This window comes from Crocodylus porosus, unplaced genomic scaffold, assembly GCF_001723895.1.
Source record: "Crocodylus porosus isolate Cpor-Errol unplaced genomic scaffold, CroPor_comp1, whole genome shotgun sequence".
In the NCBI taxonomy this organism is placed as follows: domain Eukaryota; kingdom Metazoa; phylum Chordata; order Crocodylia; family Crocodylidae; genus Crocodylus; species Crocodylus porosus.
In genome coordinates this window covers 168203171-168220232 of record NW_017728886.1, presented here as the reverse complement: position 1 = coordinate 168220232, position 17062 = coordinate 168203171, and the positions used below count along the sequence as shown (strand labels likewise).

Here is a 17062-nt window from a genome sequence, read left to right as displayed (position 1 = left end):
GGATAAAAGCCTGCTAATGATTATGCTCGGGGGCAGAGGGACTTGATCTTTTGTCTTCTCCCTCTGACCCTATTTGCAAATATATACCTTTTGTATTACTAATAAAGTGTGTCTGAAGCTGAAAGTTTTTTCCACCTCCCGAGAAACGAACCACGATTTTTTCTTCAACAAGATTCTGCGCATCTAATAGATGCAGTGTATCTGGTAGAATGATTTGAATACAAGACCTGAAATTGCAGAACAAGAAATCATCCATGAACTGGATTGTGTTAAGTATGAACTACTGAATCTGAATGGGATAAGAATCTGTACGGAGACTACAGATTCTTATCCCATTACTTGAATTAGTTTCAGTGACCCTTTGGGCCCTATGGGTTTGTTGCTGGTTTGTTTCTCCCCTGTTTCCTGTCTTTCGTATTCAGAAAGGCAAAGATTTCTTAGGGTGATATCTTTTATTGAACTGACTATGTAGTAGGGATAAAGTTAGGTTAGCTCTTGGATGCAAGACATTCTTTGTGAGGTACGATAAAAGGTATCACCCTGAGAAATCCTTGCCTCATGCGTAATTTCTGGACTGCCACAGCTACATCACTCTTACACTTTTGTATTCACATCACTCTCTTTAGTTAATAGACTGCTCTAAACATGCTGTTTCACAGCATCTGACAAAGGGAGCTGGGGCTCATGAAAGCTTATGCATCTCTGATTTAGTGAATCTATAAGGTACATCTCTATCCTGCCTTCTCCTTGACTTCAGACTATCAGGGCTAACACCCTCTCTTCAGTTAACAGCAAACAAACCTTTCCAACAGGAATGCAATGGTACTCAACACATTTACAGTACCAGTGCAGACCAGGCCTTCAGTTGCAACACTTCACAGTTTTCCAAAATGAGTGCACAGTCATTGTAGACCTTCAAATAGAATAATTGAGCACAAGTTAAATGAAGTTCAAAAATTATTTAGCTGGACATCTCCTCCTTGTGGATATAGGTGAACTGGCTTTGTTCTGCCCCAGACAGAGCTTCTGTTTAATTAAAAAATGCTAGCTCTAACTCAGCCCCATGCACACCCAGCCCTGAGGGTGCAGAGCACTTGTTCCAGTCAATCTGTAACATCACCTTCATTACCTCCCACTCCTCAGTGACTCACAGCAGCAGCAAGCAGCAACTTGAGGAGGCAAAAGGCCACCTTTCACTGGGCTTGCACAAGGTTTCTGCCAGGGATTCAGCCTGACACCCCCCAAAGGACATGCCCCAGCATGTGCTCTGATCTGCAAGTCAGCTGCTTTCTCCTGCACCCAAGCACAATGAATCCTGGAGCTACAGCAGCTTTTCCAACCTGCCACCTCCTTCATACCTATACATTTGACAGGTCCCAGGTCTCCCATCCAGGGGGAGAACTAAACAGCACCTGCCTAGTTAATGCAAGCAGCTGAGCACCCTGTACTGGTGTCACAGCAGGGGCAGGGTATCCAGGGGCTGAGGGCAGCAGTCACAGGGCAGATGCTGTCCCCACAGGGTAGGTGCATATGTGGGTGGGATCAGGAGAAGTACCCACCTCCCGGATGGCAGCACCCACTGAGGCGGCCTCTGGGCAGAGGGGGCATTGTGAATAAAACCTCAGGGGCTTCCTTTCGTCTAACTCTGAGCCAGACCCTCACGGCTAGGGCACAGGTCTCTGAGGGAAATGTGCCCTTGAACTGTCCACTAGGGGGCTTCATGCTTTTGGGGCTGTTTTTTTCTGTGGTGTGTGGTGTTTGGTGCCAGACGGGGAACTAAGGGTGTGTAGACCAGGGTGTCTACCCATTTGGGCCCGTAGGCTGAATCCAGAGAGCAAGGGTGTCCCTGGGGCCAGGTAAGCTGCCAGTGGCAGTGGCGTTCATCTCCATGGCTGTCTGGAGCAGCTGTGTCAGTGCAGGCCTAGATCCCAGGGAATTTAATACTACTTGCTTCCCCATTTTTCTCTTCTGCCAATGTTAGTTGCCGAGGGCAACCCAAAACCCGCATTTCAGGGGTGGGTAAGGGGGAGAGGTAAGGGACGGTCATTCTCTGCATGCCAGACCTGCAACCAGAGACTCTGGAAGACACAAGGCTTAACGCTGCTGTCTCAGGGGCTCCCGTCAGCCCCCATGATGAGCCCTGTGAGCCATATCTGGCCTGCAGAAGTAGGTGGTCTAGCCCATGAGAAGCCCTGCAGGCTAAATGACCATGGTCTGGATCCAGTCTTCAGGTCTTATGTTTGACCCCAGGGTTAGATCATGGTCTGATCCAGTTAGGTAATGTATCTGTTTAAAAGTTCCCCCATACCCATTTCTTACAAAGTCTTCCAATACACACTGTATAGGGACACTTGTTTTAATAAAACTGAAAATTAAGGGTAGGGGTGACTATCTGGCCAAAATGGGCTTTAAAACATTTTCTGTGATATGTTTTAAAACTTTTTTTGACAAGAATTGGGAGTGTTTGTATAAGGGAGGTGATGACTGCTCTCTGGCTCCTTTCTCCTCATTCCAGTCATCAGATCTCAATGCTGGTGCATTGGGAGGGGACGGCAATGCGGGTACTGTCCACACTGCAACAGCTGATAAAGGAGTACAAAAGTCACATTTGGAGTCAGGACCTTTCTAAGCTGTCTCTGAGGTCCCTGTGGTGTGCCATGTCAGAGTATCCAAATTTTTGATGGCTGATAAGGATTTAATTTACAGTTGAATACAACTGTTTCTAGGCAGTTGTGTCAACCAGGGATTGCTGAACCTCCCTACATCAGGGACAGTGCCCTTAGCACACTTCTCCCATGCAGGCTATATGTCATCTTTGCCTGGGAAAATCCCAACTGGCCACTGAGTACCACGACAAGCCTTATGAGAGCTGAGGATCTGGCCCTTTCTTTTCTTTTATATGGGATGATGATGCATCTTCCACTACTTGATGTTTTTCTTAAAGGCCATAGTTCTTAGTATCGTATGGTTAGGTGACTATCGCAGCTTTCATGTTTTAAGAACATTTCTTGCCCTCATGCTTGCAGAAGAAAGGGTTACAATGTGAAGTGAATATATCTTACACAAGCCAGTGATAAATAAAAAGAAGGTGAATTTTAACTCTCATAGCTTAAGACAGTCTTGTGGCTTCAGAGAAGGTGATTCAGGTAATGTGAACACTTGCACAGGCTATGTACTTTGTTCTGCATTCTTGTGACTTGACTTCAGTTTTGTTTTATAACATTTACAGGACCACATCTCATTCTGCTCTCATTTTACATAGGATTGCTTTTGGCCACAGATTCTCTTACTCTTAAAACTTAAATATACTTGCTCTTATTGTAAGCAAGACAAATGAAGACTACTGTAGTAACATTCATCTTTGATGTTTGTTCCCTGGTAAATATTCGTCCGGATTTACCATCATTTACAAAATTGTCTTTTAAGAAGAATGAATACTGCCTGCACATTTTGAGCAAGGATGCCACATAATTTGGTTACTATTTTCAGTGCTCTGGTGAAAATGCAAGATTTCATATTATATCTATTCATGCGAACGAGGAGAGGAGAATGAGAATCAGCTTTTTTTGTTAGTGGTGTTGGGCTTGAGGCTTAAATTCAAGCAGTCTTTTTATTTCTTCTCTCTGGAATATTTATATTAATGAGAATATAGAATAAGTTTTCTCTGAGCAGTAAAAAAGCTATTCATTAACTTTTTGTGCCATAAGTGATCTAGTTTCAAGCAGGCTATACACTACCCTTCTCAATTAGCTGAGCTGCATTGCAAAAAATAAGGGTATAAGATTTTCTGCTTGTGTAAACTGTCATAGGTTCTTGTTGTAATCTGTGGCTGTATTGGAGCCATTATAACAGTTAAGATCAGCTGTGGACCTGGCCCTTAACTCTCTACTCCTGTGAGAAAACTAGCAGGAATAAGCTTAAAAAGAAGGAATTTTCACCATGAAACTCTTTGATTCAATGTGGCTTCTGGCACTTGGGAAACTCAAACTAGTACAAAAACTCTCTTCAGTAATACAGCCTACAGTGAATTCAACAGTGCTGACCTCTACTTTCTATACTGACTTTCAATAGCATATCAAGTTCTATGTCTTAGTTGTTATCTTGATGGTGTTCGATGGCCTGACCCTAAGATATCCAAGTGAAGGCATAAAGCACCAGGATGAAAACCATGGTCAATCATTTTGCTTCTCTATAACTGGGATATTCTACAATAGGGGTAGACACTGTGTGGGGTGAGAGCTTTTTGGGTGGCCTGAAATCATCACAAAACTCATCCCACTCCTATTGCCAGTCATAGTTTGTTCAGTTTTGTGACAAGGCATGCATCATAGCAGAGATATTTAAGAAAATGCAGCCCTCTGCCCCCCACACAAAATACATAGTTGCATAAACTTCTTGCTCGGAGTGGAGGATGATAAAACAAATTATATATACCAGAGGTTAGGTATGTTGCTTAACTGCTGGAAAGCACTCAGATAATAGGGCAATGAGGGTGTATGAGAACCTATATAGAATACAGTGTTCCATACAGGTTGATACAAATCTGGTGAAAAGGACAGAAGTGTAGTACAAAAGGTATCCCACAGGGGTGCAGGATGGGGATCTCTCTAAGTGTTTTCCATGGCTTGTATTGTCCTCCACAATTTGCCCACTGCCCTTGCCTGACTGGAGAAATTCCTACTGAGATTTTGGTGTAAGGAGAAGGGGCAATGCACAGGTAGCTAAATCTCATATTCATATAGGAGGAGAAGATGATGAAAAATGTGTTTCCTAGTGGATTACATGATCAGACCTATTTTAGGCATAAGAGAATAACTTACGGAGAGTGTCATCCTTGACTTAAACCTGAATTTGCTTATAAGAGAGGGCCCATAACGTTACTTTAACATTGCTTTTGGAGATTTATGCATTGCAGTAGCTATAAATATGACAAATTATCTATAATAGCTTACCAAGTTATTAAAAGTTATAAAAGCCTACCTAACATTAACCAAAATACATTTGTATTGATTAATTTGGTTGCATACTTTCATATATTTATGTAACACCCACCTTGTTTTGATAATTAAGTAATATTTTTCTGTTAAAAACTAGGTTGCTGTGTTGGAATAATCAATAAAAGAAGATGAATGACACTAGAGACCAGTCTCTGTTCTTTATCAGTCTGCCTGATCTACAGAAACTCTGTGCCATTAAGATTACACTGAGCTCTGCTGTGTCAAAAACTCAGATTAGAAATACACAGTTGAAGATTTGCAGGTAAAGGCAAATAATTTTGAGAGCTGCTATTTTCAGAAGTAATTGTTCTGATAAAAATAATTCATAAGTAGTAATAGTTATTACAAATAAGATCAATGAAATTCGTAGTTACCTTGGGATATTTACTATGTATTTTTTTCCTGGACCTCCTCTTTTGAGGTAGGCAATAGCTGCTGAAAAACCAGCAAAATATTTCATTTCAATAAATTGTCATTAGGCTGGCCCTTATTGTGGATTTTGTTTAATTTCACAACAGCTAATTTTAGTATGGATAGCGAGTGACTGCTTTTGACTCTGACCAATCTGGATGAAATATAAATTAGTAACCTGAGCTGTCCAGCATTTACTACCAAACTACTAGAAACTTAATGTAAAATGTACTTATGCTTTAGTAGAAATAATTAAAATGAATGTAATGTAGTGCTGAGATAACAAGATCAATTTAAAGGATATTATTTTTATACTTAATTTTGAAAGTTTTATCTTCATAGGCAATTGCTCTTTCTTCATCAAGACATCCTCTCCTCACCTGTACCTGGAACACTGAATGAAATTTTAGCTGTAATGGCGGTCAGTAGTAGCATAACATATATAGAGAGTTATATATGTAGCTCCTTTTAGAGGCCTATTTATCAAAACTAATATCAGAAACTTAATATGTGATACAATTTAAGTATAAGTGCGCTCACGTGAAACAAACAACTGAACACTAACAGTATATATGGCATATTATTCCTCTGTTGAAGAAATAGCTCTTTGAAAGGATAGTGATGATGATATACTTTCCACATGCACTTAAGTGCGAAATACAAGGCTGAGTTTGACACCACTGCTTTAGGACATTTAGCGTCCTGAGCAGTTAGTTTTATTTGATGCCTCTGCCACAAATGGCATCCTGCTCCATAATTAATGGTCTATTATAGCAATAATTGTACTGAATGTACCTGTGGACATATTGAAATCAAAGAACTTAAGATTTCATGTAAAATGCTGGGGCAACCTTTGTCTGATAAGGCTGATTTCTTAAATAGCTTTCACAGGGCATGTCTACACATTCATTAATACTCCTTAGACACTGCACATTTAGTTTAGTGCTTGCTTAATGAAGTACCAACTAAATGCACAGTACGTAGAATTACTGTGCAGAAGTGCCAACGTACAGTAATTTAGTGATGCTTACCGTGCATTAGCTTAATATAACACTGCACAGTAAGCTAATAACACAGTTTGTGTTGTAACGTGCTACTATGCTGTTATTAGGCTAATCTGCAGTAACCATCTTGGGTAGACATGCCCATAGTAAACTAAATTTCCAGGTTATTTAATATAACATATAACTATACATTTTATACTCTGTGCATGTGTGTGGTATCGACTCACTGTGGCTCAAAGCAGGTAGGATATAACCTAGCATAATAATAAGCAGGGGCAGAGTGAAGAGAACAATGGTTTGAAGCATTTACAGATGATAACCTACATTTCATATGTTTTTTAACACTCTACAAAACATAAAATCAGCTTGTCAATAAAACATTTCCACACAACTGCATTAATTTAGCTTTGGTGGTTAGTTAAGGACATAGAATAAAATAGTTCTTCGTGACTCACTTGAAAATGGACTTGTCAGCCCAGGTAACAGACTGAAAGCAATTATCCTTTGTCCTCTGTTTTTTTGGGGGATACTATCTGTACTTTAGAACCGAGATTTCAATTGCCCATGCACCAGATCCAGCCTGCAGACCTGCTTTATCTGGCTTTCTGGGCTTTGAGTAGGCCAGTGAATTTTGAGGTGGGGCTGCCAGGAGGACATAGTCTCCAGGGATATAGGTCCCCAATGGGCATGACCATCAGTGGCAGACAGGTAGTCTGATATAGCTCACATGCCACACAGCTGCTTGACTTGTAACCACTTAGCACACCTCTATTTGCCCTCTGGCCACCATTGCTTGCTCTGCTGCAGCTGCTGGCCTCACTACCTCTGCTGCTTGCCCTGCAGATCTGGCCCGCAAGGAGCCTCATGTTCTAGATCTGGCCCAGGGCACAGGCTGAGTTTGACACCACTGCTTTAGGACATTTAGCGTCCTGAGCAGTTAGTTTTATTTGATGCCTCTGCCACAAATGGCATCCTACTCCATAATTAATGGTCTATTATAGCAATAAAAGTAACTAGTAATAATAAATTAAGACTGTTATCAAAGACTTTGCTCCAGTGGAGTGGTTAATACAGGTTAGAAATGTAAGGCTGTGCTATCAGGTGCTTCTTATATACTCCTTCTATGTTCAGACATTGAAAGAATTTTTTTTTCTTATTGATTTAGATATCTCTTTACAAAACAGGAAAATGTCAGGCTTACACAGAGAAACATGAAGCTACAGTAAGTTATTAAATATGTCATGATTTTTTATGCTGTTATACTTACATTTCTTGTTGTCAAAACTTGCAAGTTATAAAATTAATGTTTCTGTGACTCCAGGCAGATGTTACACTTAAAACATGTTTTTTTAACATCCCTGGCACATGAGGATCCTGGATTCTGGGAACCTGTCCCCAGTCCTGGAGCCTCAGTAAGCAGCATAACAAGCAGAGCAGGTGGCCAGGCAGATCTTGCAGGAGTGTGGGGGATGCACATTTCTGAGAGTGGCGGGACAAGCAAGTTCCAAGAGCGGAAGGAAGCAGGCTTATCCATGCTGGGAACTCCTAAACAGTTTCTGGATGAGCAGCTGCTGCCACTCGTCCTGATCCAGGTGTTCCTCTTAAAGCAGCAGCAGTTGGGGGCTGTTTTGGAGTTTCTGGCATGAGTATGCTGCTGCAATACAGACTCTTTAGGGGAACAATTCTGGCCCCTCCTAACTTTATGCCTGGGGCAGGTGCTCCTCTTACCTGCCGCTACTGATGTGATTGGCCCCAGTGCATCGAGACCTGGATCTGGATTTGGGTGTCAGTAGCAGACTGGCTAAGTTCACAGACAACACCAAATTATGGGGAAGTGCAGTCACACTGGAGGATAGGCTGGCAATTCAGGCCAACCTGGACAGGCTCGCAAGGTGGGCAAATCAAAACCTGATGACATTCAACATAGAGAAATTCAAGGTGCTCCACCTCAGGAGAAAGAACCTACATCATACTTATAGGCTCAGCAGTGCTACACTCACTAGCACCATGACCAAAAGAGAATTGGGGGTAATGATGGGTCACAAGATGAACATGAGCCACCAATGTGACACTGAAGCTGACAAAGCAAACAAAACTCTGGCTTACATCTACCAATGCATCTCAGGCAAGACGCAGGAAGTCATCCTCCCGCTTTACTTGGCCTTGGTGAAGTTGCAGCCGGAGTACTGCATCCAGTTCTGAGCTTCACACTTTAGAAAGGATGTGGAGAAGCTTGAGAGAGTCCAGAGGAGAGCCACACACATGATTAGAGGTCAAGAGAGCAGGCCTTATGAGGAGAGGCTGAGACATGGGACTCTTCAGCCTGGAGAAGAGAAGGCTCAGGGGAAACTTGGTGGCAGCCTATAAGTATATAAGGGGTGTGCATCAGGAACTGGGAGAACATCTGTTCACCAGAACACCACAAGGGAAGACAAGGCCTAACTGTCACAAACTGCTGGAAGGCCATTTTAGACTGGACATAAGGAAAAACTTCTTTACCATCCGAGTCTCCAGTATCTGGAATAGATTCTTTCCAGAACTGGTGCAAGCACCTACTCTAGATAGATGTTCAAGAAATGCCTGGATGCTCACCGTGCTGGGGTCATCTGACACCAGCTGATTTCCTGCTCTTTGGGCAGGGGCTGGACACAATGAGCTCACAAGCTCCCTTCCAGCCTTAATATCTATGAAATCTATGACCTTTAAAAAATGTGTGTGCTCCTGGTCTGCACACAAGATTTTCTGATTTCCCCTCTTTTTCATATTAATTAGATGGAAACTCCACAAAGAGTTAGTCGAGCCATTCTTCAACTCTGCCTCTCCTACACTCTTATAGCCAGACTTGCCCCAAGCTGGAATAAGGCTGGTCATCTTCTGGTACAAGGTATCTGACTCTACTAAATCAGAGACTGACCCTTTGATTTTCAGTGTTTTATCTATGCGTATGCTGTCTATTTTTTGATTATTTATGTTCTTTTAATATGTTTGCATATCTGTTCCTTTATCCCCGTTTAATGAATAATGTAAAAGGACTGGTAATTATTGTTTCTATCTTCCTTCTACTTTGTGAATTGATTTAATACACAATTAAATTGACCATAGCATACACGTTAATATGTAGTACAGTAAATATCTTCTTCAAACACTGGATGTATTTTTCAAAATTGGAATTTCATAATGAACATATTTTTATACAGTAGTAGCACATTTCTGTCCTCGGTATAACGTTAAATTGCATCCAACAGTCCTGGGGATAACATTAAACAGCATCCAGCAGTAGGACAGTTTTGACTGTCAGGATAATAGTTGCTGGCTAGAATCAATGCAGGTGGCTTATGGTTTGGACAAAGTTTGGACAAGATTCCACTTCTAGCCACTTAAGTGATTTGGTGGGGTGGATTAATGACCTACCTATAACGTGCAGCGTCTATCAGCTGCACCCTATAGGTACTCTGAGTGGAGATCAGAGATAATTAAGCAGTAAAAATCTCCACAAACTCAAGGTAACAGTTAATGAATTCAGCAGTTTATTAAAACAATATCTAAATTCAGCAATTATAATTACTACAATGGCTATATAATTGCCTATACAACTATACTGTACTTAGCTTACACTAATCCTAAAAGAACATACATATATACAAATTATAACAATAACACAAGACGCACCTACACACACAAAACACTTGCAAAGGGTAATATTTACCTCAGGTGTTGTGAACCAATACCATCAGAGGGAAAGTAAGTATATTCTGGGACTGGCTCCAACAACATCCTGTTGCAGTATCTTTGATGAACTTCTCCTATTGTTAGATCCGACAGCATCAGGTAAGTAGAATCCACAATATAATTTGAATACTTATTCACTAACCAACAAACACTCCACTCTTCACCATTCAGCCAGACAACCAGGATTCACAATACTCAATTAAACATCAAACTCCTCAGACACCAGGGGCTGTGCACCATGGCTACCCTCAGAAACCTCCTCCTGAACACTCTTAAAAAAAAAAAAAAAATCCCACTCTCTCGCAGGAATTGCATACAACCCACCATGACAAACTGACACTTCCCACGGCACCAAAATCTATGCACCACCCTTTCTGCATCTGAGCAGACTCAGCCTTAGAGAGCTAGATCTGGATTTTTTCCACTGTCTGCAAGCTGCAGGGTCACCAAGAGGTCAATGAATACAGTGGCCTACATAGTGAGACAAGTACTCTCTAGCTACTGCAGTCTCTGGGTTGCCCCTTAGGCAAGGCATTGCGCCCACCCTCCTTTACCAGGGTTACAGTTGAAGCCACTGGGTGCGCAGGACGGTAGATCATTTAATTTGGTGGATGCCTGGTACAACTGGGACAACAATAGAGGAGACTTGCTCAAGTTAGCTGAACACTGGAAACTGCAACAAGAAGTGGCAAACTATTGAAGAAGGCGTGACAGTCATTTACTCAGGAGGCCAGATGCACAAAAGAGGATTTGGGTTGATTTTGGATGAAGAAACCTCAAAATGTTTGCATGATTTTTGGGCCTGATAAAGTGATGCTTGTGAAAATAAAGGCTAAACCTTTCAATATTGCAGTAATACAAGTCTATGGACCGACAGCTGAAAGTGGGGAAGAGGACATTGATCATTTTTATGAAAACCTTGATAAAGTGAAAAAGCAATCCAGACCTCAAGAAGCAGTCATAGTTATGCGAGTTCTAAATGCAAATTGGTTGTGATTGAGCGGATAATATTGTTGGACCTCATTGACATGGAGAGAAAAATGAAAGAGGAATGAGATGGATTGATTGGTGTGTGGCAAATGATCAAGTCATTATGAACACCTGGTTTGAACACCACCCGAGAAGAAGGCATACATGGAAAAGTCCTGGTGATAACGATAGAAACCAAATTGATTACATCATCACCATCAACAAAAGATTCAGAAAGGCAGTTCAACTACCAAAAACTGATCATGTATTTGTAGTACAAGATAAGGTTGAGGAAACCTAAGAAACCAAAAGTGACAAAGAAGCTTGATTATTCAATTCTAATGGAAAAAGATCTGATTAAAGAAACGTATACAGTTGCAGTCAAAAACCATTTTCAATAACTTGAAGGTGAACGAAATATGTCAAACTGGGACATTTTCCAAGAAGCACTCACTGAAACAGCCAAGGAGGTTATTCAATCAAAGTAAGGCAAAAGAAACAGAAATGAATGACTGAAGAAATCCTTGAACTTAAGCAAGAAAAAAGGAAGATGAAAACCTGTAGTTTGGCAGAGTATACGAAACTGGATAAAAGAATTTGATCAACATGCAACAGAGAAAAGGAGAAATGGCTTAATGAAAAATATACAGAGATAGAAAAACAAAAGGATGAAGATATTACATCGATGTATAGGAATATCAAAGACATCACAGGTAAAGGAAGATGCACTGCTGGGAGACTATAAAAGCCAAGAATAGTGACGTGATCATGGAACAAGAACAATTATTGAAAAGATCGACAAAGTATATTGAAGATTTATTCCATGACAGTTGAGAAGAAGTGCCATCTATTAAGAAGAACATGAAAAGTTTGAAAATTCTTAAGTCAGAAGTACAAACAGTTATCAACTGAATGAAAAATAATAAAGCTACAGGACCAGAGGAGATTGCAGTAGAACAAATAAAATGTTTGGAAGAGTCTGGTATAGAAAACTTAATAAATGTTATCCATGAGATTTACAAAAGCGGAGAAATACCTGAGGATCTCAGTAAATCAATCTTTATTGGGCTCCCCAAAAGACCTGGAGCCATTGAATGTGAATTCCATCGAGCCATCAGTTTAATGAGCCATGTGACAAAGATCCTCCTGCAGGTGCTGATGATAAGAACCAGAAGTAGAATAGACTGGAGATTGCAAAAGTTCAATGTGGTTTTGGTGAAGATCGAGGTACAAGAAATGCTATCTTTATGGTATGAATGTGTTCAGAGAGGGCAATAGACACGAAGAAAGACATTTTCATATATTTTAATGAGTATACCAAAGCTTCTGATAGAGTCAAGCATAAGGAATTAATGAAAATGCCAGAAGACCTGGATATTGATGATAAAAACTTGAGCATTTTAAGAAAACTTTATTGGGAGCAAACTGCAGCAGTGAAGATAGAAAATGAACTAAGTGATTTTGTCCAAATTTAGAGAGGCGTGAGGCAAGGCTGTATCTTTTCACCTGACTTGTTCAACTTGTATAATGAGTAGATACTGATGAAGATTGAAGATTTACCAAGGGTGATCACTGGTGGACAGAATTTGAACAACTTGCATTATACTAATGACACAGTCTTAATAGCTGATTCAGAAAAGAAGCTGCAAGAAATTTTAGATAAAATTGTTAGTGAAAGTGAGAAGAAGGGGCTAAGTATCAACTGTAGAAAAACAGAATGTACAGTAATAACAAAGAAGAAGATTGTCCCTGTGTGTAACATTAAAGTAGATAAGGAACAGATAAGGCAGGTCAATAAATTTAACTACTTGGGAAGCTGGATAACATCAGATGGTAAATGGGATCGTGACATAAAATAGCGATTAGGGATTGAAAAAGATGCGTTTCTGAAAATGAAAAAGATATTGACATTTCTATGGGGACAAACTTAACGTTTTGGATTGCTATGTTATACCAGTCCTCATGTATGCGTCAGAATGCTGGACACTATTGCCAAGTATGGAAAAGAGAATTGAAGCAACTCAGTTGTGGTTCTTAAGGTGCATCTTGAAGGTATGTTGGACAAGTCATATCTCCAATTAAGATATTTTGTCAAGAGCAGGCTGTGGAGGAAGCTGATGATTAACCTTAGAAAGAGACAGTTGGAGTTTCTCGGATATGTTATGAGGAAAGAGGAAACCGAAAGTCTGGTTGCAACTGGAAAGACTGAAGGAAGGAGAAATCGTGGAAGACAGAGGTTGACTTATATCAAGAGTCTATCTAAATAGATGAATGTATTGACACTGGAAATTCTGTATGCCTTAAGAGAAGAGAACTGTGGAAGACCATAGTTGCCAATGTCCTGTTTGGATATGGTGCCTAGAGAGAGAGAGAGAGAGAGAGAGAGAGAGATCACATTTCTCTTATCCAAACTGAAAGGGACATGCTTGAAGACAATCTCATTCCACTATGTTTCATCATACTTATGGTAGTAGTCTAGTCACCTACCAGAGTAGCAAAGTATAGTCAGATACAGTTGGTTAACATTTCTAACACAGCTGCACACTGCTCACATCCTCACTGAAGAAATGTATAGAATATTATACCATTTAAACTGATATAAAACTGATGTTTTATATTTTAAGGTACAATATTATCGGACTCTTTAATATGAATCACTTTTTCTTTATTATTATTTTTTTAATTCCAGATTTAAAACCCAATAAGAAAAATTGTAAAAGAGAGAACTAGTTTCATTTAAGCAAACATTTAACAGTAACAAAGAGCTATCGATATATATCTACAGAAGGTCTTTTACAATTTAAGGACTAAATTGTAGCTTGTTCTGCTAATGAAGAATAGGGTTCAAAGAGTTTTCTTTCCTTCCACTAACTACACTGCACATGCCCCACACATGGTATTACCAAAAAATCTTGTGGTCCCAAAGACAGAAGAGAAATATTACACACTAGCCTAATTAGCTCTTCAGTAAAGTCTCAGCGTCTACACATGTGGCTGTATTAGGCCACAGGAAACTAACTCTGCCATAGGTTAGTACTTGTAAACACAAGTACTGCCCTACAGCAGCATTCTTTCATGCTCCACATATGTGGAGACTCTGACAGGGCTGGCTGGGGCACATGGGTGCTTCAGTGAGGCGCTGCCTGCCAGCTAGCCCCGCAATGGAGCACCCTTGTGCCCCATCCAGCCCCTCTGCAGCTCGCTGAACCGGTTTGGAGCAGCCCCAGGCTGGCAGGCTGACCCCCACCAGGCCTCCTGCCAGCCAGGGCTCCTCCAACCCAGCTCAATATGCTGCAGTCCAAGCACACATGTAAACACAGTGTCCAAGAGCAATAGACTCCAGTGAGATATGTACTTTATATGGAGTTTATTGTGTTGCATTTGTTTCACATGTAGATGTACCCACTGTGGAACATTTTGCCCCAAAGACATGGTGTTTTCTTATGTATTCTGCATGTTTCTGCTTTGTGCTCCCTTGTGCAAATAAAGTAACAATTTTGTTCTTAATTCTTATAGTACCATCTAAAATCAAATTTATTCTTAGAATTTTGTTTCTATCAGTAGGTTTATATGGATGATTGAATCTAGAGTAATATTTCATTCCAACTCCTCTTTTGAGCTTGAGGAATTTGTTAAGGGTTACCCAATAAAAATAATTCATATACAAATTTCTCATTGAAAAAACCACTCATGTAAATAGTAGTTCATAATATGTTTTCATACATATTTCAGTGTTTGTTTATATGCTATTTTATTTGTAGTTCAATGAAAAATTAATTGATATGCATTTTTCTTTTTGTATAAAGAATAACAAATCTGACAAGCAAAATAAGCTAGGCACTTTCTCCTTCCGTACATAAAGACATTTTTAAATAAAGGCTTTGGACATATATTTTATAAAAATAATGTACATTTCTTTTATTTATGAAGGGAGAGATTTCATGTCTCATAAGGGAAAACAAAATGCTGTTGGTAAGTAGAATATTTTGTTAAAATATTAAGTATGCTTGCACTTAAGCAAAAATACATTATTTCTAGAGCTGCTATGATTTTATTTTGAAATATGGGAATAGCAATATCAATCACATAATCCCTGTGTTGTATGTCTCTATGGCCCCCTCTACTCATTACAGCTATAGTGCAATTAACTGGTTAACTGGGACATAACCAGTTAATTAACTGATTGACTAATTACCTTAAAACCAGCTACATATGCAAAGTACTTATCACACAATAGAAAGCTCCAACTAGCCATAAAGTTAGACCTCAAAAACATATACTAACTCTATAGCTGGTTGCTATCGAGCTTTCATTGGCACGTGTAGTAGGGTCTCCCCTGGGCTGAAAGTCCCAACCTCAGGGGTGCACCATGTCCAGCATGAAACCCCCGGGCCCTGGGGACTGAAACAGCTACAGTCCCTAGAGCTCAGGAGTGTGTGAAACCCATGAGCCCTGAGGCAACCACAATCCCCAAGGTGTGGGGGTTTCATGCACCCCCGAGCCTGGGAAACAGTGGCTATCATGATTCTCCAGCCCTGGTGCTGCATGGGGCACCCCCACAGCTGGGAGCCCCCTCAACTTGCCCAGCTTGCTTCCTGCCAGTGCAGGGGGAGCCCATGATCAGGCTCCCCCTGCACAGGCAATAAGGAATGATGGGATCTAATGTGTGATCCCACAATCATGCCTCCTGCCATGCATATGTGGCATGGCAGAAAGTGCAATTGGGTGGATCATGTATTAGATACCATTGTGCCTTTACTGCACATGTAGAGGCGGGAGTTTTCATATCAAGAGGGAAACAGAGGGGAGCCTTTTTACCCATTCATTTAATTTTACAGTATTCAAAACATCAGGCCATATGTTAATTAATTAACCTGTTATGAAAGAATACATAGGAATAAAATAGTTTCTAGCAAAACCTCCCCTATATTTCAAAACCTCACTAAAGACTACATTTGCAAATGCTGCCACCTAAATTTGCAAGAGGGAATTATGTTCAGAAGTCGGAGTTGCTTGTACAAGTAGGCATTTGTATCCAAGCACCACCATGTGCACAAAACTAAGTTATTGATGGATTTATGTGTGTGTACATAATTTTATGGATGCAGTTTAATCATTGATATTAGAAAATAGAGACCAAAGTTTGTTTTAATTTTTAAGACTTGAAATGCAATTAATTGTTTTTCAGTGTTAAGGAATTCTTACCTTGTAGATTTTCAAACCACTACAATGAGCAGAATCATAAGTGGTTCCTTTAATATAAGCACATTCGCTTTGCATTTGAGAAAATTACATTAGTAAACAGTTTTGGGGGCTTTACTTTTAATACAGTTATGGACCTCAGTGTAACAGAAACCCAAGTTTGCATCAGTTTGGAGGCTTTCACAATTCGACTACCGCCACCTGAGGTACAGAACTTTTATCAATCATTTCATTCATCCTGTATGCTTCTTTATGGTCTTATTTTATCTACAATACTTTATTTAAGAATAACCAGTAGGGAAAATGTGTTTACTCCCTGTTGCTTTTGGACATTACTCAAACTATTTTCTTATCATAGGAAAGTAGGGTTGGAAGGGACCTCATCAGGTCATCTAGTCCAGCCCCCTGCTTAAGTTAGGAGCACCCCTGACTAGACCATCCCAGCAAAGTGTCTGTCTAACCTGCTGTTCAAAGTTTCCAGGGATAGAGATGCCACAACTTCTAGGTAGTCTGTTCCAATGTCTGACCATCCTCATAGTCAGAAAGTTCCTCTTAATCTCCAACCTAAATTTCCCATCCTGAAGCTTGAGGCCATTTCATAGTTTCATAGTTGGTAGGGTCAGAAGGAACCTGAGCAGATCATCAAGTCTGACCCCCTGCCATGGCAGGAAAGAGTACTGGGGTCTAATGACCCTGGCAAGGTGTTCATCTAGCCTCCTCTTAAAGACCCCCAAGGTAGGAGCCAGCACC

At 40.4% G+C, this 17062-nt stretch overlaps 1 protein-coding gene across 1 annotated transcript in view; it reads left to right on the top strand.

Moving 5' to 3' along the window:
* The first annotated feature begins 5098 nt into the window (after positions 1-5098).
* The window catches only part of CUNH18orf63 (chromosome unknown C18orf63 homolog), a 37435-nt gene continuing 25471 nt past the window's right edge, over positions 5099-17062 (top strand). Inside the window, exons 1-6 of the mRNA XM_019545062.1 lie at positions 5099-5259; positions 5751-5829; positions 7578-7634; positions 9185-9296; positions 15041-15082; positions 16442-16518. Of these exons, the coding sequence (XP_019400607.1) occupies positions 5126-5259; positions 5751-5829; positions 7578-7634; positions 9185-9296; positions 15041-15082; positions 16442-16518 (501 nt within the window). The 5' untranslated portion in view covers positions 5099-5125. The remainder of the gene's footprint in view (positions 5260-5750; positions 5830-7577; positions 7635-9184; positions 9297-15040; positions 15083-16441; positions 16519-17062) is intronic.